The sequence below is a fragment of the Chinchilla lanigera genome, unplaced genomic scaffold (genome assembly GCF_000276665.1).
Source record: "Chinchilla lanigera isolate Chin_1 unplaced genomic scaffold, ChiLan1.0 scaffold00017, whole genome shotgun sequence".
NCBI lineage: Eukaryota > Metazoa > Chordata > Mammalia > Rodentia > Chinchillidae > Chinchilla > Chinchilla lanigera.
This window is the reverse complement of record NW_004955418.1, coordinates 5,899,519-5,925,157: the sequence shown is the minus strand read 5'-3', so window position 1 is coordinate 5,925,157 and position 25,639 is coordinate 5,899,519. Positions and strand designations below refer to the sequence as shown.

Genomic DNA, 25,639 nt, shown 5'->3' with positions numbered 1-25,639 from the left:
TGACTGTGATGCATATTATATAAACCAATCCCCAGTTGACAAGCCCTTTTGCTTCTGTACTTTCTGCTTGCTTATCTCATATAAGCCCTAGACCACTAGAGAGCAGAGCCTAATATTTTGGGAACGATCCCAGTCAGTGCCCATCAACGTAAATAAATCTGGCTCCAAATCCTGAGTGTTGTTTTGGTGTTTCTGCTTGCCATTGCATCTGGTGCACTGGCTAGGCAGACTGACCGTGCTGACGTTCTTTGGTCACTGTTCATGGCCCTCTTGCACGGAGCAAGGACCTCTCCAGGTCCTGACAGGAAGGTGTGCCCTCAAGATTTCTGGAGTCCCCTCAGAGGTCTGAAGAAGGATTCCTGGCTTCCTGCTCAAACAGTTCACATTGGACCCCAAAGGGAAGAGGATGCAATCTGTCTGTCTGTCTGTCGCCCTGCCTGCCTGCCTATTTGCAGTAAGATGTCCCAGTTAGTTTGTCAGTCCTGCTCAGATCAAGTAGTAGGGGAGTCTGATCAACTCTCATTAGTCAGGACCACGCTTGAGGGAAGTAGGGGCTGGAATGTTTAACCTCTGAGTGCTGCTGAATGAATGAGGGAGTGGAGTGGACAGTATAAGCAATAGGCTGCTCCGTCTGTGCACCAAGACTGGGGAGCACTGGCCATGGTGGCTGACTGGGCCCTCATCTGTAGTAAGATGGGGATTGACACATAGCATAACAGAGGCCTCACACCCTCCTTAGCTAAGTCATGCCTAAGTCCCTTCTAAGTCATGCGCAAGTCCCCATGCCTAAGTCCCCCACCTGGTGTGGCCAGGTGGGCATCTGAATGGTCTGTCTCAGAGAGACCTTTGTCTGTTGCATCGTTGTTCAAGGGTATACAACACACACTAGAAAGTCAGAAATGGGAACTAATTACTCAAAACCCACAGTCCCTGACTGCAGGAAAAAAAGGGTGTTTAGGCAATTAAAAATGAAACCAAACAGTTCCCTGTACCTCAAAGGAAAAGAAAGAAAGAAAAAAGAGGCCCATTCTTCCTGAGAATTCTGCCTTGGTACCCTCGTCAGCTGCCACAGTTGCTGCCAGCACCTATAGCTTCAACCCCTGCTTTTGACTTGTCTACTTCCAGACAATTGAACTGGTTCCAGCTAGCCATTGCCTGCCTTCGGCCACAGAGGACTTCCCTCTAGAGCCTTCAGCTTATATGCCTAGCTGTCAGAGGGTGTCATCTAACACCCACCTGAGATGGCTAACAGCAATTCCTACTGAGTTCCTTGTTTTGACTGAGGAAGATTGGACTGTCAGTCCTGATGAATGAGTTGCCATGGCCTTGTCAAAGGTCGCCTCACCTAGAATCAACCCTTTCATTGATGTTGTAGGTTCAGACTAGGCAAGACTGGGCTCCCTTCTTCTGCAGGGCTATCAGGAGCCCATAGTACCATCATTGGGGTAACTGGGACTCTTGCCGCTTGCTCCTTCTGCCAGGCATAAATTTGCAGCCTGGGAAGACATCTCACCAAACATGAATCCTGTATAAGCCAATCTCCATACTAGTTCTGGGAAGAGACCTCTTCTTCAAGTTAGAAGCAGCTGTGTCCTTTGCACCAAGCCAGTCAGCCTCCTTCTCATTTAACCCTGTACTTTCAACTCTGACTTTTCTCTGAGAGGAAGGTGATACCTGAATCAGCCCGAGACAGATAACCACAATCCTGAAGATATGAAAACTCTCCTCCCAAAGGTATAAACTAAAGACTCAATTCTGTGCCTGGCTATCAACTATGCTGCCTCACCCTGACCCCCGTTGCTGTCAGATGTCACAGGAAACACAAACAGGCATCCAGCCACACATCAGCCTGTTAATCACCTTCGGTAAGATCTTTGTGCCATCAACAACACAGCTCCTTCCTGTGGTTTAGGTGGTTTAACATCTCTGAGCTGCCAATGCCGCTGTAATGGCCCTACGTATACATTGCCTCAGTCTTCTGCCACCCACAGCCTGCTGGTACACCTGCCCGAACCTAAACAATGACTTCTTCTGCTTTTTATTGGCTCCTGTCAGCCAGCCCCTCTTTGCCTTTAAGTGGAAAAACCCTAGTTCTGTACTCAAAAGCCAAGTGAACTGAACTCAGCCTCCCAGAGGTTCAGAAACTTGTTTCCTCTTTGAAGAAACACTACTGATTAATGACACTCAAGCTTCCTGCTGGAAAGATCCAAAAGCTCTCCTACAATATCATACAGAAACTGGTTAAAAAACAAAACTCCACAAAATTCTTGGAGCTGCTGGCTCCAAGTCCACATCCAAAGTCCACATCCTTGAGTTCAAAAAAACAAGGGAGCATACTCAGACTGTCAGTCCCTGGGAGTGCCCAGTGGCCCAACTGTGCAACTGCTTAGGTCTGGTCACTAAGGGTTGCCTCCCCCTTTGCCTCTGCTCTCTGACAGCCACTGTCCTTCTGATCAGGAAAGCTGACAAGCTACCATAAACCAAGACCTAACTGTCCAGGTGCCACATGCTGTATTGGGATGAACTGTTTGAAAAATGGACCCCCTGACAGATGCTGAGTACAGATGGAAGTAGCGCTGTTAGAATGAAGTGTAATAGGGCAGGTATGCTGTGGTCACCTTGGACAAAACTATTTTGGCCAAAACTTTCCTGCAGGATGATCTGCACAGAAAACTGCATTCTGTTACTGTTTGGAAACCTGCCAGCACCAACGCATAATAATCTGGTTCAGAGGCCTAAGGCCCTTGCAGGGATCTGATTGATTGAAACATCAACCCCAGCCACCAGACCTGCCCTGTCATGTGTTCTGGAAGCTCAAGCTGCTTTGTTTGCACCTGTACCCCTGCAGTCAGCTCAGTCTTTAGGATCTGTGTCACTGGCCTGACCTCCCATTCCCTACCTGCACTGAGACAATAAAAGTTCGTGAGGTTCTGCTGTGAAACATCATCCCTAGATATGGCCTACCCTTGACCACTGGCAGTGAGAACGGGCTTGCTGATCCCTTATAAGCTCTAGACCACCAGAGATCGGGGCCTGATATTTTGGGAATGATCCCAATCAGTGCCTGTTGACGTAAGTAAATCTGCCTGCAAATCCTGGGTGCCAATTCAGTGTTTCTGCTTGCCATTGCAGTTGTATTGGTAAATGTTAAACTTTCAAGGTTTGTTTTTTGTTCTTGTTTTTTGTCAAGAGTTTCTTAAGAAATTACCATAAAGAATCTGTGTACTGTTACAGTTATTTTCTGTTTATGGAAGGCAGATCACTTGAAATTAATAGTTTTTATTACATTGTTATTTGTCAGATCAAAAAAATTAGTCATAATGACAACAGTGTGAGAAACTTATACTAGAAATTTGCTCCATCTTTCTTACCTTATGTACTTCTGTATTTACTTATTTATACATTAGTTCACTTTCTGTGTGTGTGTGTGTGTGTGTTGGGGATTGAGTCTGGGGCCTCACATGTGCTAGGTAAATTGTCAACCACAGAACTAAGCCCCAAGCCTTGGAAATTTCTTACAGACATACTAAGTTATAAGTACCCAATATAAAGAAATGAAATAGTTAAAACCATTTCTGTCTGACTTCGTTGTCTATAGTCTTACTAGTTTTGTTTCTTCTTTTGAAGAAAATCAATTAAATAAAACAGTAAAAATTAAAGGCAAAATAAGTTTTAGTCTTCTTTTTTTCCTCATTTATTCTGAGAATATATGACTTTACTTATTCCCAAATATTTTGGGTTTATCATTTTCCCCACTTGCACATGTTGTCGAAGATACACATTATCTTCCCTTATATTCCTACATGCAAGTACTTGTGTATCTGCCCTATAGTACATTTTTCAAGGTGAAAAAAATTAAGATAAAGGCAATTACATGCTATCTTATAAAATTTAAGCAATACCATATTGAATCATATGGTATTTAGTTAAGTGAATTTAAATATGGTTTATTTTTGTTTTATAATATGCTTGAAGGTATACTGAAGTATCAGAAAAGATGTTCAAAAGAACTGCCTACTAGTTATGTATTCTGATGTAACCTACCTGATTGATTCTGTATGGCTAGAATTATACTGGGATTTTGTATTTATCAAAGTTCAAAATACTCATGATAGTATGTGTGAGACTTGCTGTTACATGAATAGAAGTCTGAATGCTTTGGCTTTACCATACATCGCATTTAAGAAAAAAACATTATTTTTCACATGGTCATGACAATCAAGTTTAGAAAATACTGAAAAGAACTCAGTATACCCCCTTTAATAATGAGTGGGGAAACAAGCTCTCTCTAATTATTCTTTTTCTGTGAGAAACAAAAAAGTGCTGAGGTATGGGTAAACTAGACACTGTACAACCCCCTTCCCTGTACAGAGTAAAAGGTGCCTTCTACTGGAACTGTAGAGGGTAGCTTTGAGTCTCATTCAAAAGTAAAGGTTTCTGTAATTGGGAAGTAGATTTTCTTAAATTGCCTCTTCATGCATTATGAATACTTCTGTGATATTTTATAGCCAATTAAAATTGATTAGATGGAGTTGTCTCTTTAGAATACCTTAATTATAAAAACCAGTTTGAAATGAGTCCAGCTTGAGACAGATGGTAAAATTTATACAGTATTAGAATAAATCCAAGTTTTCAAAAAGAAGACTTTTTAAGAGATCACTCATGCTTCTTAAGGGTTGATTTCTTTGGTATGAGCTCAATAAGAATGATAACTACCCTTCTTATACAATAATTTAAACATTAGAATCATGCATGTGTGGTGTTATGTATATAGATGTCCCCCCCACAAGCCTCATGTTGTCATGGGTAGGGCTTTTCAGCTCCATGGCTGGATCTAGAGTTTGTGATGCTGGGATCATGGATGTGATGCTGGGATTGAGTTATGGTGCAATGCTAGGATTAAGACTGCCCCACCCTGGGTGTGAGTGCTGTCCACCCTAAGGGTGCATAGCCTGGATAGGATATAAGGGACAAGAACAGGATCACTACTTGTCACTTATTGCTTGCTGCTTGCTGCCTTCTGCCTGCCATGAACTATTTCTCCTCTGTGCTGACCTCTGCCACACCATCTTGGAGCCAGCCAACTGTGGACTGAAGCTTCTACAGACTTTGAGCCAAAAGTTCTTCCTTTAACTTTGGGTGTCAGGTATTTTCTGTCAGCAACAAGATAAGTAACTAAGACATGGTAAATGGAGGTTTTCTAAATATTTAGGCATTCAGATTCATCTGTTGGTTCAATATATGGAAGAAATGCATTTTGTTAGAGTTGCTAAAGTCTGAGGTAGTGCTCAGGTTACAGTTGTTATCAGTTTTATTGAAATGACTTGAAAGTGAGAGATTTTCTCTTTACTCATTAATATATATATCAGCAGCTAACTTATGGGATGAATGTTTTTCATTGCAGTGAGCTTAATATGATAAGAACTTTACAAGGTCATGAAGAATAATGGCACTTTTAGTTATTAGTCTAATTTGCATTGGGATAAAGCTGTGCAGAAATTCAAGTGACAGTTAAAATTTTGGGATTAGATGCTGAAATAGTGGAGAACAGGATACACTACATGATTCATTTATATTCTTTTTGTAAACTCTTCAAGATAAAGTGAAAGTACAATACATTAATTTATCCATACTTTCCTTAGTTTTGTTAAATAAGCAAGTTAAGTTTCACAGAGAAAGATACTAAGAGAAGTTATATTCTTTTCTGATTTTCTTTTGTATTTTGTAAGCAAACCCCTTAGAAATATTAGTTTTTAACTCAGGAGATTGTCAGAAGGTGATATGGATGATATAAGTACCATAATCTAAGCATCAGATAGTAAAATTGTAATTTTTCTATAACTTTTTAAGTTTTAAAATTTTATTTAAGCTTAAAATTTCTTTTTCAAATAACTTTCATTTCGTGCATTTAAGAAATATGTATTGCTGTGTGGTAGGCAAGGTCCTTTGAAAGGGAGATTATAATTAAAATTATATATAAACCTTGCCTCTATGAGGCTTTTATTTTAGAGCAGAAGATAGCCAATTACACAAATAAATATATAGTGTGTTAAATTGTGCTAAGTGTGACGGAGAAAAGTGAAACAAGGTAGGTGTGTAGGGTGCTGGGAGCATGCTCAGGTAAGGCTCATGGATAGAGGCATTTAAGTGAAGACTCAGCATGCCAGGAGTGAACTAAATCGTTACTTGTGGCAAGGAGTACACTGAGGAGAGAGACCAGCCTGTGTGTCCAGAACCAGGTCTACTGGGAAGGAAAAGTGTGAGCTGAGATCAGAGAAGAATAGCGTTGGTTGGTGGCAGGGGAGCCACAGATTATCTAGGATCTTGGTAGCTAAAACACTTTGGTTTTTACTCCGAATAAGAGAGGAGGCCATTGAGTTTTGAACAGAGGGATGATACTGAGCTAACTTTAGTGGGATAATTCTGGTCGCCTTACTGAGAAGAGTTTGGGGGATGGAGGAAGGGTGGAAGTAAGGAGGTCAGTTACTTCCAGGTTATTGCAGTTCCAGGCGGGGGTCATGTTTGGTTGAATCTAAGTGAATGCAGAAGGGTAAGGGTAAAAAAGTGGTCAAACTCTGAATAAACAATTGATTCCTACTATTCACAACAGTTTGTTTATAAAGTTACTGTGAACACTGAATTTGCCAGCACTGACTCATTTTTCCTAGGGATCATAAAAGGTTTGTTACATGCAAGCAAGGTCACTTTTTCCACATCTGTTGTGTACATAACTTTGTTTCATGTATGTTTTTACTTCAAGATTCCTTATTTAATATGCATTGTTGGTTACCATTGAGCTCACAACCTGCAGTTCTCTAATTTGTGACTAAACCAAGCTGACCTAATGCATATGTTTGCTATAAAGCATCTTATAGCTTCTCTGAGCATAGGAACTCTGGACAGCACTTCAGGTAGTGTATGTCCTGCTGAAGTGGGCAGAGCGCTTCAGGAGGTATGCAGAGCTGACAAGTACAACATAGCCATCACTGATTTGGAGAAAAACTAATAGATGTAAAAACTAGTGAGTGAAAATTGGAAGAGAAACATCATATTAACATGCCAGCGTTTGCCCTACAAGTTATTAATTGCAAAGGAAAACCGAACCATAAATTTACTGTAGAGAAATCAAGTGGTTACCTCTTTAATATGAGAGATAATTAGATTATAAAAAGAAAAATTCTACTCAGCTCATGGTCCTGGAGTTTTTAGTCCAATATCAGGTAGCCCCGTTGGGGTTGGGCCTCTGGTGAAGGCAACGGATACAGTGGTCTGGAGCACATCTCGGAACAGACCACCTCCATCATGAGGCAAGGGGCAGAGAGAGACTGAAGACTGGGCTCCCACTATCCACTTTCAGGGTAGGTCCCCAGTGACCTAAGGGTCTCTGTCTCCCATTAGATGCCACCTTTCAAAGGTCCCAACACCTCTAAGAACATCACACTGCGGACCAAGCCTTCTACATGGAGACCTCTGGGGGAGTATTCAGTATTCAGTGACTGTGCAGCATTCAGTGAAGGTAGAAATTCATTCCCACTTCCTCTGGTACAGAGGGAGATCATCCGTGGTAGGAAGACAGTTCAGCCATTTTCACAAGTGGCTTCTGTTTCTTTATCTAAGAAATCTGCTCAATTCTTGCTATCCCCCAACCATGGATATTGTGGTCGTCTGCTAAAGCTACCATAACAAAGTGCCACAGTCTGGGTGACTTAAAGAACAGATTTATTTTTATACAGTTCTGGGGACTAGAATTTCAGTATTAAAGTATCTGCAGGTTGTTTTCTTTTGAGGCCTCTTTACATCTATGCAGGTCTTCAACCAAATTTTCTCAAAAAGACAGATTAAAGATTAAGTCCTTGGGGCTGGGGATTTAGCTCAGCGGCACAGTGCCTACCCGGCAAGCACAAGGTCGTGAGTTCGATTCCCTGTACCGAAAAAAAAAAAAAGAGGGAGGGGAGTGGGAAAACAGAGGAACTAGGATGTTTCATGTACAGGTACAAATTCCCTGTGATGGATATGATCATTATGCATATCTAAATTATATCAATAAACTTGATTATAAAAAAACCTCCATGGCATGAGTTAGGGATTTACTCAGTTTCCCCAATGAGATCCTCAAATTAAAAAATAAAAAAGATTAAGTCCTTATAAGGCCATAGCATATAGCAACCGTAAATGATAGTTTTCTAATCTCCATCATTACTGTTACACATTAACTTGTTTTTAATGTCGGACTTTTCCCTTTATTTTTAAAGTTGGTATATGAATTTGTTGTATTAGTGTGAACTCATGGATTTTTATCTTTATTCATAGATTATAATCCTTTACTATCGGTATATATTATCATACTTGTATTTGGCCAGTGGGTAGCACTCAAGTCTGGTTCCTCTGTCCTTTTGATATGTTCCTGTCATTCACTGAATACTTATTTTCTGACTCACCTTATATTTTTCCTGCTCCATTTTTCTAAGCAGCCCTAGTTTGCTTTAGTGGAAAATGGCATTTAGGAAACAATATCTGGGGCCTTGGATATGCTCGTTGCTGTTGGAATGTCTTTCTTCTAGGTCCTCTCCGTGGACATGTCTATACTCATGCATATCTGTGCTTTTTTCTGCCATCCACCAGAGCAATCCACATTAAAACTGGAATATTCACATCGATATTCATTTCCAATTCCAACCCAGCACTGTAAAGTTTATCCTTTCTCTATTTACGTGCTCATAACCTTTTTCAACAATGAGAAACTTAGTATCTGTTATTCACAGTGTGTTTACTTATTTTCCACTTTTGTTTATCTAAAGCATTATTTTATTTTCCAGTACCAGGAAATGAACTCAGGACCCTGCACTTGCCAGGCAGGCGCTATATTTACTTACTGACTCAGTGCTAGAATATGCAGAAAATAATTTCAGAATTGCTAACTCATCCCTTTGAAAAATGAAACTTAGAACGGACAGGTTGGTTTTCGCTTAGGGCTCTTTTTGTCTTTAGTCTTCAATTGTAGACAAACATTATGACCTAAAGCAAATAAATAAATGTAAAAGGAATGGTGGAGCTAGAAAATTATCATTTCACAAGAACTTTGATTAGTTCCTTGCTCCTTTTAATGACCTTATGTTTTTCCCTAGAAATAGTTTGGTTCATTTATTTCTCTTAATTTTTTGTTTTCTGTTATCTTTGTAGATTTTTATTCCTCAGTAAAACTTTTAACAGTTCTAGAGTTTAAACTGTACAATACTATATAGAAAACTGTATTTTCTTCAATCATTTCCTTTTCTTTCTTATTCAAAGTATCATAATTTGATGTTCTTTTTTATTTTGCTTGCTTCTGACAGTGTATCCCCCAAATCACAATATTTCAGGGCAGAGGTTTTTTCCATTTTTTTGAATAGTTTGTGGCATTTCATTGGAAGTTTATGTGAACACACCCCTATTTATAAACATTTAAACTCTTTCTGATTTTTCCAGTTACAAATGCTTTCAACCTATGGTGGGATCATGTCCTAATCAGCCCATCATAAATTGAAAATACCACAAATAAAAATGTGTTTAATGTACCTAGTCTACTGAACACATAGCTTAGCACCAATAGAGTGTCAGTTTGTAGAGTGTCAGTTGCTTGCTATCATAATTGAGTAGAATATCATTTGTTTACTGTCATAATTGAGGAGTTGACTTGAGAGCTGTGGCTTCCATCAGCTGCCCAGGACTGGGAAGGAATATTGTACAGGAAAAGATTAAAACTCAAAATTTGAAGTACAGTTTCTTCTGAATGTGTATTGCTTTCATACCTTTCTAAAACTGACAAATTGCCAAGTCAAACCATTGGAGGTGGGTAATTTGTGTATACAGTGCTCTCATGAATAACTTTGTACTGTGTTTTCTTTTTTCATTTTCTTGTGTGTGTGCAACATCTTAAGCATAAATTGCTAGATGTGGGATTGCTGAGTTAAAAGATAAGTGTATATGCAGTTTTGTTGGATATTGCTGTGTTTCCTTCTATAAAGATTATATCAATTTTCATTATCACCAGAAATGGGTAAGGGTACTTATTTCTCTACAGTCTTATCAACAGTGTTTTCCAGTTGGGTAGTTGAGAAATAATATCTCAGTGTATTTTAAATTTACATTTCTTTTATTATATGTGAAAGAGTATTGCCTTCTGCCCTTCTTTTCTCCCTCCCCTCCCCTCCCCTCCTCTTCCCTCTCCTCCCATCATTATGCAGTTCAGGCTGGCCTGGACTCCATATCTAGCCCAGGTTGGTCTGGAACTCACGGTTATCCTCCTGCTTCAGCCTCCTGAGTGCTGGGTTTCAAGCATCTGCTACGACGCCTGGCTCCTTTTTTCCTATTGAGGTTTTTGGTTTTTCCTGGTTTGGTAATTGTCATTTGGTTTTACTTCACAAATGGTGATAGTCTAGGTACTAGTTTATTTGTTCTTTGAATCTTGTATCTTCTGTAAGCATTTAAGAAACTGTGGCAGACTGCCTTATTAGGGAGCAAGTAGGGCAAAATCTCATTGTTCTTGATAAAGATTTGTGTCTGTTTATGTATTTGTTTACTTGTTCATTTGATTTTTTTCCTTCTTAATTTCCAGATTTTTTTTCCTTTTTGTTTCTCTTCATCATCTGCATATTTTGCTTTCTAAGGCGGCTTCCCTTGCTTTCACATGCACTTCCCAGTACCTTTCTGTTGTCAGTGCTGTGACCTAGTTCGCTCTTTAAGGGTTTTCACAGAGAGGTGGGTTTTCTTTTCCCAGTGGTGGTTTTAGATCTATTTTTTCTCCCTCCTGTAGTGCATTTTTCATTCTTCCTTTTTCTCCTGAGGAGGCCCCTTGTCTTCATAAGTGTCTGTAGTGATAGGGAGGTCATCTGTAGAGATTCAGTTTTATTTTTTACAGAGAACCAATTTAAGATCTGAACTTATACTGTGGTTTCTCTTGAGAGTGTATAAATCTTTCACCTTTTACCAAAATCTGGACTTCCCTGGCCTGTAGTTATTTTGGTGCTGTGCGTTTTGTCTTTCCTTTTGTTCATTATATTTTTGGATGATATGTGCAATCTTTTGAATTATGTTGCTGCCAGTCTCCCAGAATTCCCCATTCAGAGCTTTTTTATTTTATGGAATGTAGATTTGGATATGGTGTGCCATTTAATTTCCAGGTTATTGAAAAACTATGGATCAGCTGAATCCAGAAATTGCTATATGCAAGGAAATGCTATTGCACAGAATTGCAGAGCTTACTCTTTAAAGTACATCATAATGGATTTTGAGATGAAATATGATTTTAGTCCCCTGAATGGTTTAAAATGTGTAATAAGTGTTCAATAACTATTTCTTGATAGACATCAATTTTTATAGCAAGAAGTTTACTAAAGAAGAGCAAGGTATGGGTATATCAGTTGTATTTTGTAAGGCTTTAATAAGAGCATATGGTCACGAAATGGTTTTTTTTAGTTCTCCAAATTTTGTGCTCTATTTAGACTTTGCTATAAAGTGGAATTTGACACTTTCCTGGCATTTGATGTTCATTTCAACCTAAGAATTAGGAAAGACAAATAATTTAACTCCTAGTTTTAAAAATTAGGTGCTACAGTTTAGATGTGAATTTGAGGGGTAATTTTAGAAAGAAAGGAAAATGTAAGATGGTAAAATGTTTAGTTATTCAAATTAAAGCAGATTCTACTTGTGGGAAATTTAAAAATCATCACTTTGGCGCAAGAAATCTTTTCTTGTTTATTATCACGAGGCTTTCTACATGGTATTCAGCAAATGGTACACACTTCAGAAGTTTGTAATAAAAATACGTGACTTTCTAAACTAGCTTAATGAATGGTCTATCCTGTCTCTTGTAAATGTCAAACTTACATAATTGAGTTTTGCGAGCTTCATAATATTGTTTATGGCATGACATGTTGTACGCACACTGTGTTATTACAAAACATTAAACAGATTTGTCAACAAGTGGTGGCACAATGATTATAATTCAATCTCTTTGTGAATTTCATTATGTGGGAAGGAAAAATTGGATGTTTTCTCGCTGTTAATTGACACAGAGAACAACTCCGTGACCTGCGTCTGTGCCTCTTATCATCTAAGAGAAAGCATATTGCAGCAGAGTTATGATGCTTTGTTGATAAGGATTTATTCACCCTAGGTACTTTACAGAACTTTTAATTTCATATGTGGACATTTGAAAGTTAAAGTGTACTAGTGTTCTCAGCTACTGTGAGTCAGTGAACCATATGGCAGGAACTGTGTTAGTTTTTGGAAATAATTTTATCAAGTGAAAGGAATTAAAAAATTTATTTGTAACTTTGAGTTTCATATAGTATTAACATTTTGGGGGGTTTATGTAGTCTCTACTGGGCTCAATATTTACTTTAAACAAATCAGGGAAAAGTACAGTTGAATTCCTTTCCAAATCATGGCAAGTGGATATGTTTTTAAAACTTCGTTCATACCTACAAGGAAGGGAGAGAGGGATAGATAGGTAGATTGATAGGCAGTGTGCATGCTACAAGGACAGCTCACAAACAAATGTACGAGAGTGTGTGAGCAGCTGAGTGTAGCGGCTGCACCTGTAATCCGAGTACTCTAGGAGGCTGAGGCAAGAGGATTGCAAGTTTAAACACTTCCTGAATAATTTAGTGAGACTCTATCTCAGAATGAAAAATAAAAGGACAAGAGATATAGCTCAATATGAAGGCCTGGTTTCAATCCTTTAAAAAAATGTGTAAGCTGTAGAGTACCCTTCTTCCAAAAAAAATACTGAAGCATAAGCTTATATTCAATTTTAAACTGCAGGGTGTTTTTGAAGAATTTATTAATGTTATTGTTGTTGTTATTATTTTAGTTTAATGGATTCTGCATTAGATATTTTCAGAGGTGTTTAATTTTTTCTTAAATATTAATAACCACTGATAAATGATTGATAATTAGATTTTGCCTATGATTGTCTTCTTCAGGTTTGGTCATTCACTATACCTATAAGGAGAAAAAACATCTGTGGAATTCTTAACTTTCCTAATGTTGTTTGTAGCATAAAATCTTAGTGAGCTAGGTGTTATGTATTTAGTGAGTTCATTCTGCATTAGATAGGAAGGCAGATGGTAGTGTGCAGCTAAAAATCTGTGCAAATAGGAGGACAGATGGGTGACTTAAGTGGTTTAAATGATTCCATGAAAATATTTGTGTGGAGATCCTGACTCCTACAGTTAGCTAAAAATTTTAAGGAGTTAATTAGGAGTAATAGGGTTCATATAAGAAAGTGAGTTTTTAAAAGCATGACATTAAATATGGAAGTAACTGAATTCATTTGTTGTACCTTTTGAACTGCCAATAAAAGTTAACTGATTAGAATGCAGTACCCACATACTCTTGCCTGGTAACTGTTTGCTTTATTTCCTTATTATGAACATGTACACTATAGCTTATTACTTGGAATTAATTTATCTGGATAGTTGTACATGGTCTTTGGAAATTGTTGTCAGAAATAATTTGCTTCATTTCAAACAACAGAAACAAACTAGTTTTTAAAATTGTGAATCAAAGCACAAAGACAAACAGTCATTGAAATGAGTCTCAGAAAGGGCAGTGGTTGGCCTGCTTCACAGCTTCTGTTGGAGTCAGTGAACTTTCGCACTCATTTAGCCATAAGGCCATGTAGCAGGCTCCCAGAAGATGAGCTGCCCTGCGGGCAGGTCTGCATCTTGGATCTTGGGTGCCAGCCAGATGTGCAGGGGTTGCCTTCCGACTTGTGTGGGTGAGGAGAGACAGGAGGCGCTCACTTGTAGAAGGAACCTTCAAGACTAGCTGCAGCTGTGTCACTTGCATTGACTCTTGGGTACTTTCAAATAAATGTATTTTTGCAAGAAAAGGGTGTTAAACATCAGAATTCATTTGTAAAAATGTTACATGTTCTGTGAAGTAATAATATATTGAAGTCATTTATTAATTGCTAAGTTATTAAAATTATAGCACATACATATAGAATGAGTTCAAGCTCCTTGAGGGATTTACGTGAATTGATGCAAAAAGTTTACTGGATTCAGATAAACATTTTTTAAAAATTAAAAATCCAAATAGAATAAAATTTTTAAAAGGCCATGGAGCAAGCCAGGTGGCCCATGCCTGTAATCCCAGCACTCAGGAGGCTGAGGTAGGAGAACTGTCATGAGATCAAGGCTAGCCTATGCTACACAGCGAGACCTTGGCTCAGAAAACAACAGCAACAGCAACAACAGCAACAATGAAAATCACAAAGCATACCTCATAGGAGAAAATTACTTCAAACTTAAATCATATACCTAAACATTTTTTCCAGTTGTTATTTTTACTAGTACGTTTGCATTACATAATGATCATATTTCTTGTGAGGAGTTGGTACAGTACATAACCCATCTCAATTTTTTAATTTAATCTCCTTTTCCTCCCTTCCCTTCCTACTTCCTCCATGTCTTGATCCCATTTTCATTTGAAAAATATCTTATCTCCCTCTTTCCTGTAATCTATCTTTTATTTTGCTTTATTTATATTATGGGTTTCTCGTGTAAGAGAACACATGCAATGTTTAAATTTGTGTGTCTAATTTACTTTACTTACCATTATAGTTTTAAGGTGCATCCCTTTTTCCTACAAAAGACTCAAGTTTATCCTTCTTTATGGAAGAATATTACTCCATTGTATATAAATAGCATAGTTGCTTTATTCATTTATTCATTCTGTGATGGACATAAAGGCTACATCCAAGATTTAGCTCTTATGAATTTTGCTGCTGTAAACACAGAAATGCACGTATCAGTGTAATATGATGTCTTTAACTCTGGGGATGATACCTAGTAGGAGAGTAGCTGGGTCAAATGGGATTTCTACTTGTAGTTTTTGAAGACTTTCTGTACTGATTTCCATAGTAATTATACTAGTTTACATTCTCACCAGCAATGTAGAAGGGATTTTATTTCCCTGCAGCCTCACTGGCATTTCTTACTATTTGATTTCTTAGTGATAGCCATTCTTTCTGCAGTAAAATGGAATCTCAGCGTTGTTTTAATTTGCATTTCTCTGATGGCCGGAGGTGTTGAACGTTTCTTCACGTATTTGTTGGTCATTTGTGCTTCTTCTCGGAGGTGTCTCTCCATTTTGGCTGCCCATTTTTTGATTGGGTTTTTTATTTTGGGGAGGTCTAATTGTTTTGAGTTCTTTATATATTCTAGATGTTAGTTCTCTGTCTGAGGAATAGCTGGCAAAATTTTTTTCCCATTCTTTGGGTTGTCTTTTCACTCTGTTGGTTGATTCCTTTGCTTTACAGAAACTTTTTAATTTGATGTGATCCCATTTGTTGATTTGTGGTATTATTTCTTGTGTCATTGGAGTTCGGTCAAGAAAGTCTTTGCCTCCACCTATGTCTTCAAGAGTTTTACCTATTTTGGGGGCTGGGGATTTAGCTCAGCGGCACAGCGACTGCCTGGCAAGTGCAAGGTCATGAGTTCGATTGCTGGTACTGGAAAAAAAAACAAACCAAAAAAAAAAAAACAAAAAGAGTTTTACCTATTTTATCTAAATATGTAAGGAATTATGGTACTGGTACATAGCATAAGATGTACCATGCTGTGGGTTGGAGTTGAAAAAAGTGTGAAGAACTTCTTTAGTGGTTTAACTTTTTTTCTCCAGTATTCTTCAGATCTGAACTGAACTAAAATATTTGCTTCCCATTTGCCACTCTAGTGTGAGAATCTCTTCCTACTGAGCAATGAAAGAGCATAAAGTACTCTGGTTTAAAAAAAAGTTTTTTTTGTCATTGAGAAGTTCTTGATGTTATAAAGTAAAATAGATCTTCTGGGTCAACATTTTGTGAAATAGCTTGGAGAGTTATTAATATCCTTGTGTGCAGGAGCCAGGTAATCATGGACTATAGCTAAAGAGTTATATTCTGTAAAATAAACGTGCATTTCCCTGTGAGAGGTTGGTGGTGCTTACAGTACTTGGAAATGTTAGAATTTGTTGTTCATAGTGACATGCTCCTCCACTGGAAGGTTTCTTTCTTTTCATGTGTGTAGCTCCAGTGCTTTAGAATTATAGGGTGATGAAAAATGTGAGAGAATTGTGCTTTTCATTTTGTTGTTCATGTGTAAGTGGGTACTGAGCCTAACGGAAGAGAGTGTATCATCTCAGAAATGCTCAGTATAAGATCTATTTTGGGAAAGCAGTAATTTGCAGGATTTCCTTGGAATAAAAACTAATAAATGTTTTGAAAAGTTTCAAATCTCAGTTAATAAGATCTGTTTACTCGATTGGCATGAAAAAGATTGTTTTACAATTTTAGTTTATGTACGTATTCATTCACTTATATTAGCAATCTGTGAATATTTTATAAATGATTTTGGTAAAAGACCCATCAAGGTTTTAATTAGACATTATGAATATCTCCTGTATTACTTGAATATCAAGTCTGAATTTCTCTGCTTAGATTTCAGGTCATTCAGTGCCTGGAACTGTTCTGTCTATACAGATGCTGTATTTCTTCATCCCTCACCCCCTAAAATTGTTCTCTCGTGTTACCTGCGTAACATTGCTTTTTCTTTACGTGGACTTGTTCGTATTCCATGTACCAGGCTATGCATCAAGGACTCTGCTTTCAAATTATAAATTCCTAATGGTTAGCACAGTTCCGAGTAATCTTCAGTTAATAATCATTGTCTTAAACTTTTTTATATGCACCAAATCCTTAAAGGTCTGTTTTCCCTACAAAGCCTCTTTTGGCTGTCTTTCTCTTACTAATACTTTAAACTTCAAAATTTAACATTATTTTCATGCTTCCTTATTTAGAGTTTCTTGTGCATTGCCGTTCCAGTTTGGTATAAGCTCCTTGACGGTGAGCGTATTTATATGTCTGTATTTTTTCCTAGTGTATTTATTTTGAGTCACCAAACATTTACTATATAACTTTTGTAACAACTTCTGTTGGACTGGTAAATAAATAGTGCTTTTCATAAAACCACATGTCGTATATATTCCATAAAGTTTTATTGCTTTTTAATAAAATGTGTGAAATAATATAAATTAATGGTAATCCAGATTACATACAGTGAAGATGAAGCTTATTTTTTTGCTTTCTTCTGTGTTTTCTTCAGGGAAGGAAACAGAGAAGGCCAAGGAACGTTATGATAAAGCCACAATGAAGCTTCACGTGTTACATAATCAATACGTGTTGGCACTGAAAGGGGCTCAGCTTCATCAAAATCAGTATTATGACACCACGCTTCCTCTGCTTCTGGACTCTTTACAAAAAATGCAAGAAGAAATGATAAAAGCACTGTAAGATACAGTTCCTGCTTACCATAAGATTTCCCCAGAAATAATTTCAACGTATTTTTCCCCATAGTTAAGCCTGAGCTTCATTATTACCTGGGTTGGTGGTTTTTTCCAAAACCGTTTTACCTTCATTCTTGACTTTCACTTCTGGTTTTCCTTCTGTTTGTACTCACTCATCTCCTGCGCTGTTTAGCCAGTCCCCCAAGAATGGTCTGTTTCTGCTTTATTCCCTTTAGCTGCAATTTTAAGTGAAAAATACTTAATTAGTTGATAATTATTAAGAAGTGAATACCCATCTCCAGAGGGTTGGGCTTTTAAATCTTGAGCTAGTAAGTATTAAGAAGTTTTTGAAGGTTTGTTTACCAGCTTCTTGCTTTTTTTTCTACTGTATGAAATTAAATTCAACAAATGTTATTTGAGGCAGAAATATGCAGGCTCTTGAGGTAGAATATGAGGCAGAAGTATGCAGGCTCTTAATTCCAAGGAGGTAACAGTATACTTTAATCAATAATCACATGCATGCACTTTTACCGTACACTTTGATATAAAACAACAGAAAAAAGATAAGCACCCTTTAGGACAGACTTCTCCTTTTCTAGTTGATTTACCTCTTCCCAAATAATTAGATTCATTTTTTTTTTGCACTGAAAGTGCGTGTAGTAGCAGAGTTGCTGTGCATTAGTAGATTTGGGGAAGCCGGAAGGGGAAATGAGGTAGTGATGAAGGAGAGTTGGAGAAGAAATAAGTATTTATCTCGGGTAGAGATAAAGTTCACGAATCATGGTGAATTATGACACAATGCGCTTGGGCCGGTTAAGTACAAGTTCTTCTGTTCTAGTTGTAATTTCATAAATTAGCAATTGTGCAGTTTGGAATGTAGCAGTGAATTAATATGAAAGGTAATTGTAAACATTTTTCAGATCATGATGTAAAGGGAAGCCTGAGTATCATATAATTTGACAGGTGCCAGAGTAACTATAAAAGGTAAAATGATAATTTTTAAAACAAAGTATTGTACTCTATGTTGTGGTTTTTAAAGCACTTTCATGTGCATTTGCTTATTTGCTTCCTTGTTCTGTACAGTGTCCTGAAGAATTAGGAAGATCAGGTTTTACTCAGGCTATATCTGTGACAGACAGATCAATACTGGTCAAGATCACAAGCTAAGAGGTAGGAGATTTCAGGTTGAGGTTAGGTCTTGGATTAATCCAGCATTCTTTCCAGGAGAAGGATATGGTGCATTGACCAGACTGCTCTCAGAATTCCTGTGTGGCTAGAATCTCAACTGTGACCATATTTTGAAATAGGATCTTTGCAGATCTGGTAATTAGTTAAAGATCTCATGGTGAAATTATCCTGGATTTAAGATAGTCCCTAAATCCATTAACTGGAGTCTTTATAAGAGGGGAGGACAGAGGGAAGATAGAATACTACGTGAAGATTGAGACAGATTTAGGGTTGGCACTACAACCCAAGCAACACCTGGTACCCTTAAAAGCTGGAGATATTTTTTTATATTACAAACGTTCTTTTTTGGTAAAACTTTCCAAAGTGTACTAGTCAACACATTTTCTATTTTAATAATTATATAGAAGGGGGAGTGTTATAAAATTTCCTAATAGCCAGTCAATGATTACCTTGATATTAACCTTAGTAAATGGCTTCATTGTTTCCTTTGAAGGACTCTCTGGTGCCTTAACAGATTTAGTACAACTATCTATCCTTGTGTTACGTTTTTCCATTGACATAGAACTTTTTCAGATAAGAGATTTAGGTTCCCAATATTTTTTGAATAGTAATGAGTTCTGGAACCTCTGAAGTTAGATCAAATTTGTCTTTGCTGCCTTTCAGACTCTGCCTGACTTACTTTTGCTTCTCTTTCTGTAAAATTGTGAAGATAACTAGATACATACTTGTAGAGGTAAGACTAAATTTTAGATTATCCCAATAGTCACAGTAAGTAGATAAGATAAAGTTTTTAGTCAGCTTGAATATATAAACTTATTATTATGGATAAAATAGTGAAATGTATAAAATGTTTAATTCATAAGTTTACTTTATATTAAATTTTTTGATTTAGGAATATTGTTCCCTACTCTCATTTTGTAATAAATATTTTTCAGACTACTGACATGAATTTTAAATAACTAGAACATTTTTGAGAAGAAATAGTTTCTCACAGAATATTGTTTTCATTTTGTAATATATTATTTTAAATCTAGCATTTTAATAACCCAAGCATTACATTATCACTGTAATTAAATCCCGTGTGATAAGTAACCTGCCCTCCATTTTTCTTAAGGGCAAATATTAATGATTTCCATGTCATAAACATCTTAACTCCAGGGATATTGCCACATCTGTATTTAAAAATTTTCCTTCTCCTTTTCTTTAAATTGTGCCTGTCAGTTGATTTCAGTAATCATTTGAATGTAGCATTGCCTTAGCCAGTTTAAATCCTATTTTCTTTAACCCAAACACTATTTTTCTGTTTAAAATAAAGTAACTGAGAGAACACTTCCTAATAAGGTAGCTTCATGAATAATGATTTTCGTTCATGAGTAATGATGTTTTAAAAAGAAAAAAGACATGCTTTTTATGTGTCTGGCCACATACACGATCAGCTTACTCTCTGCACTTACTGTTGAGGCCGTGGATGTCTCGTGGCTTATTTTTACAGCATAGCATTTGTAATTTTTATTTACTGTTGCCAGGTAGCATTTTTAAGGAGGAGATTTGATGTTTGTGGCAGACTGTTTTTTTTTTTTTTTTGTCTTTTTGAGACAGGGTCTTGCTGTGCAGTTCAGGCTGGCCTTGAGCTCACTTTGTAGCCTAGGCTGGTCTCAAACTCACAACGATCCTCCTGCCTCAGCCTCCCAAGTGCTGGGATTACAGCCGTGCACCACCACGCCCGGCTTGTTCTTTTACACTTAATGGACTATGCTTATTTTGATAACATTTTTGTTACCAACTAAAGGTCAGAAGAGATTCAGATTTCTTGAAGGTACACAACTAGTAGAATTAAGCAGGATATAGAAAAAGGAACAAAGCCGCAAGAGGAAGAGAAGAGCCGGGAGGCAGGACCTGTGAGGAGTGCTATATACTGGACAGGAACACTAAAGTTGCAGGAAACAATCAGAACTCCATGTTATGGAATCCACAATTTCTATGAGAATATTTAGAAAAATTTGCCAACAGTGGTTTTATGTGTTGTGCATGTCAGATATATGTTTCAACAGGTAATGTCCAATTCTATGTTATTTGTAGTTATCAGATGTAAAGTGCTAATCTGTATATTTGTATAATCTCTTTACTCTCCAGGTATATGAAATAAGATGGTACATGAAATGACTATCTGTAAATACTGATATTGTTTCTTATGTCTGTTGTTCTCTATCCTTTTTGGGTCTCTCTTTCTCTTGATAAAACTTTAAAATGTTGTAAAATTTTATTTTTGTTTTCAGAAAAGGTATCTTTGATGAATACAGCCAGATAACCAGTCTTGTTACAGAGGAAATAGTAAATGTTCATCAAGAAATTAAAATGTCAGTCGAACAGATAGATCCTAGCACAGAATATAATAATTTCATAGACATTCATCGGTATGATATTTTCATTTCTCTTTAAGTAATTGTGAAAGTATTATATTTTAAAAAAACAGTTATCAAAATTAAAATAAGAAATATCTGAGAACTTTCTAGGAAATTGTTTATCGTAGATTAATTTGTCTCCTTTACATTTTCAAAAACTCTCAATGTTAATTTATATAATTATTCCTAAAATTTGTTACTTATTATATTACTGAGTTACAAGTTATTTCTTTATGTATGCATCTTCTTTCATAATTACTAGAATTGAGACAGATACAAAGCAAGTTAATATCTGTATTTTATAAATGAGGAGACTAAGATTCACTTACATAGTTGGATCTTTGATGCCTAGAGTTTACTTCATATTATTTTGTATCTACTTTGTAGATACAATTTTGAGTAAGAATAAGTACTCTGCCTTCAGTGTATACTAGTATGTATATGTTATAATAATTTACTAATATTGATCAGAATTATTTGGCATACTTTACTAGAACAACAGCTGCTAAAGAACAAGAAATTGTATTTGATACTTCCTTATTAGAAGAAAATGAAAACCTTCAGGCAAATGAGATCATGTGGAATAATTTAACAGCAGAAAGTTTGCAAATAATGTAAGTATTGAGAAAACTTGTATAGTTCAAATATGACTTATCATTGCTTTATAGTACTATTTCATCACATTTGAAATCCCCATTTTTTTGCAGATAATGCAAAGTAAATTAAATTTGAACAACATTATATTTTGAGAAATGTTAATTTTACCCAATATCATCGCTAATTTTGGTCATTATGAAAATCATTGTTTCATGTGATGTTACATTAATTTGCCCAGTATCTTATATTGGAATAAAACTAATATTTTATATTGGAATAATGCTTTATTCTTTTCAGTTATATTTCTATTCCATTTCATTGGCAATACTGATTGGTAGAACCATTTGGGATAGCATAAAAATATATTTATCAATAAACAGTGTATATGTTTATCTTTGTATCAGAACAAGAGCAAGAGATGTTTATTCACTTATTTCTTTTCAATATTAAACCTGTTATTTTACCTGTTTAAATTTCAGCTCAAATAACTCAGCCCAAATTCCTTATCTAATATAATTAAACAATCTCCTAGTGTTCAATAACATTGTAGAGATACAGATAGTTTCCTAAGGTAGTATTCTGGGATTAGTTCTTGGAAAAGGATTTCACACCTTCAAAGCTGGACAGAGAACATTGAAGAAACAATTGCCTTTTCATAAATCCCCTGTTCAAAGTGAAAGTTGAACAATTAGAGATGATGAACTGCTTCTGAAAGGAATGGAGGTATGAGAGCGCCCTTGTATTACACAGTGTTTCCTACTGCGATTCTTGAAGCTGTTCTTTAGTTTTTGATGCCCTGCACAGGGTTCTCTTGACTATTGACTGACTTTGACATTTACAGCATCAGGTGTCTCTTAAGCTAGTAATCCTCACCTGGGCTGATTTTGTCCTTCAAGGGATATTTGACCCTGCCTGGAAACATTAGCTGGTGCAGAATATCTGCAGTATATAAGATTGCCTCGCACAAGAAAGAATGATCTAGCAACAACATCAGTAGTGCTGAGACTGAGAAACTCTGCTGTAAGCAGTAGAGTGGGAACTTAGGGCACAGGATGGTTGGTGGAGTTTCTCAGTTTCTATGCAGTGAAACAATTCATATCTTAATTCATGGGCTGCATGGTAAAGAATATAGCATAAATTACATCTGATATTTTCTTATCACTGTGTTGCTCACAAATAATTCACTTATGTATCGAAATCTCCAGTATATACTTAATATATGGGCTAATATCTTCACAAGGTTTATACTGATATTGATAATCTATTTCCATAAATACCAAAATGAATGAACATAGAGCTTGGAGTATAATGTACTAAAAGTAAAAATAGTTACCTATTATAGGCTTAATGTACAATCAGAGATTTTATAGCCAAAGAAGAATTTGTTTTATTGTATTTTAAGGTATAGTGGGAATAGAATTCAGCTCATTAATCATTATTTTTAAATTATGGTGATGAAGGAATCAACAAAAGTATAATAAAGGTAAAATGAATGATAATGTGGTAGAATATTTAATTGCTTACATCCTATGAGGCAAAACTTTAGCTACATTTCACTGAACAGTGTTTTCAGGATATGAGGATCAGGTTAGGGTTTCTTCAAGAATTTATCCCAAGAGTTAACTCAGTATGTCTGTTAGCAATATTAAGATAAATCTAAGGCACTAATTAATGATGATTGAGATTGTCAGCTTGACTGGATTAAGAGGCTGCTGGAGTGCTGGAGAGGTGATTGGATCATGGATGCTTCACTCATTATATTAATTCACTGACATTCATAGCTAAATGCAGGTTACAAGGTTGGGCCCAGTTGGAGACAGCAGGTTATTGGGGTGTGCCATTACTGGGTATATCTTTTCTGCTGGTGTTCTGCCTTTGTGCTCTTCTTCCCAGCTGCCCTGAAGTGAACTGCTTTGCTCCATCATGCCCTTTCAGATGATGTTCTTGCACTGGAGCCAGCCAACTATGAACTGAAAACTATGAAATTAGTAGCAAAATTAAACCTCCCCTTTAACTTATAGGTGTCAATTCTTTTGTCCCACTGATGGGAAAGCTGAACAATGGTACATATAATTGGTGTTAGAAGTGGGAATGTTCCTGTGACTCTACCTGACCACATGGTTCAGAAGCCTTTGGAACTAGTTTGCAGGTGAAATTTGAAAGACTAAAATTTGCCTACATTTTGCCCATGTCCTGAGACTTTGCAAGAGGTTGAGTTACAGGGTACTGGACTACTTGCTGTAGTTGAGGCAATTTCAGGGCAGACCAGTGTTCAGGCTTTGGCATGGATCCTGCTGGGTCTTTTTATTCAGATACGTAGCAAGAACTGGGAGCATACATCAGATCAGAAAGATTTGAAAAACCTATGTAAAATTGAGGCCAAGAAGTGTGTTTGTTGAAGAGATTAGTATTTTAAAAAAGAAACCAAGTACAGTGATACTGTGGTTGTTGAACTCAATTTGTTCCAATTTTGTGTTTGAACACCAAAAAGTTTGAGAACTGAACATATTGTTCCCATAAGAAATAATGGAAAACCAAATAATTGGTTCTGAGACCCAAAAATTACACTTATAAATGTATTTTTTCAAGACTTTAACAAATTTCCCAGTGATTTCTTTCTTTAACTCTATTGTTCTCAGTTTTCCTCCTAGCTTTACTGCTGGTATCAAAGAAAGAATACATCTTTCTTTGGAGCCATAGTTACAATATTTTATACAAATAATGTACAAATAAAAGTACAGTGACAGATGTTTTAATACACTGACACAGGCACTATCCGTGGCCTGGGTGAGAGCAATGCTTTGACTGAAGTATCATCCTTTTGTGTTGGCGGTGAGATGTGATGTGTGACTCATTCTTGGCCAATACAGATTTTTCAAGTCAGAGTTTTGGTTTGACTGTCTAGAAAACAAACAACAAACAAATTTTTTTCAAACTTGCCTTCTCAAGTAGTGGAAAATTCAAGTGTGCAGCCTCTCGACAACTAGGGTATCACTGTACTTTAAAGTGGAGAGGAGAAAAATGGCTTGAGTACATCTCAGAACTCAGTAAGACTCCACCCATCACAGGCCTGAGTGTGTAAAAGTGTGAATCTTTTATCTGAGAGCAGAGCCTCCAGGCCCCTTACTCCAGAGGGGCTACCTGGGGAATTGGTTCCCTGGGATTTGTTTCACTGTGCTCAGCCATTTAGGTACCTAGAAGCCACACTGTTTGAGCTGATGGCATAGCTTGGCATTGTCTACATGATGCTGGTTGTTCAGCATGTGGAATGCAAGGGTTATAGGGTCAGCGAAGCTTCCACCTAGATTTCAAAGGAATGCCTGAGAGACTAGGCACCATGCCCTTGAGAAGTGTGAGTGTGAAGCTGTGGGAATGAATCAAGTATGCATTAGAGATGCCAAAAACGTGGCACATATGTTGAACAAAGCAGCACGCAGTGGAATCAGCCCAAGAGAAAACTGTGGACTACAACCAGCAAGACCATAGGGGTGAGGCTACTTAAGCCCTTTGGAACTTGTGTCTCACTACCATGTGCTTGGATGCAGGATGTGCAGCTACAGGACTTAATATCTACCCTCTATATTTGTCTTTCTTTGGTCTGATTCTTTTTTATCTTCCTGTTCCTCACTTGAAGTTGGGTGTTTCCCTGTACTATAGTATTTTGTTGTTATTTACCCTTTTCTTCAATTTTGTAGGGGTTTACAGCTAAGAGTTTACCTTCAGTCTCATAGAAGACTTCTGATTTGAACTTCTGAACAAGGGTGAAACTGTTGAAACTTTGGTTAGGATGTTAATGCATTTTTGGTCACACATGGGATAGTTATATTATGCAGAATTATGACTTTGTATTTATTAGAGAGTAAGAATTATTTATGTGTATTTGGGTATAGAGTTAATGCGGAGTAGAATATGATGGGTAAGTTTAATGTCAACTTGACTAGTTAAGAAACTCTGAAAGAGGTGATTGGATCATGAGCCTCTATCTAATCCCTCCATCAATCTACTGATGTTCATGCCTAAATGTTCCATTAAGAGATGGAGCCCAGTTGGAGGAAGTGGGTCCCTGAGAGTATGTCTTTGGAGGTCATGTCTTCTGGTCATCTTTCCCTGAGCTCTGCTTCCGAGCAGCCATGAAGTGAGTA

The 25,639-nt window shown here is 37.0% G+C and overlaps 1 protein-coding gene across 3 annotated transcripts in view; it reads left to right on the top strand.

Moving 5' to 3' along the window:
* Positions 1-25,639, top strand: part of Fer (fer (fps/fes related) tyrosine kinase) — a 368,631-nt gene that overhangs the window by 56,392 nt on the left and 286,600 nt on the right. For all 3 annotated transcript variants that reach the window (XM_013513026.1, XM_005382177.1, XM_013513027.1), the window contains 3 exons: positions 17,130-17,313; positions 20,775-20,912; positions 21,395-21,514. In XM_013513026.1, the coding sequence (XP_013368480.1) occupies positions 17,130-17,313; positions 20,775-20,912; positions 21,395-21,514 (442 nt within the window). The remainder of the gene's footprint in view (positions 1-17,129; positions 17,314-20,774; positions 20,913-21,394; positions 21,515-25,639) is intronic.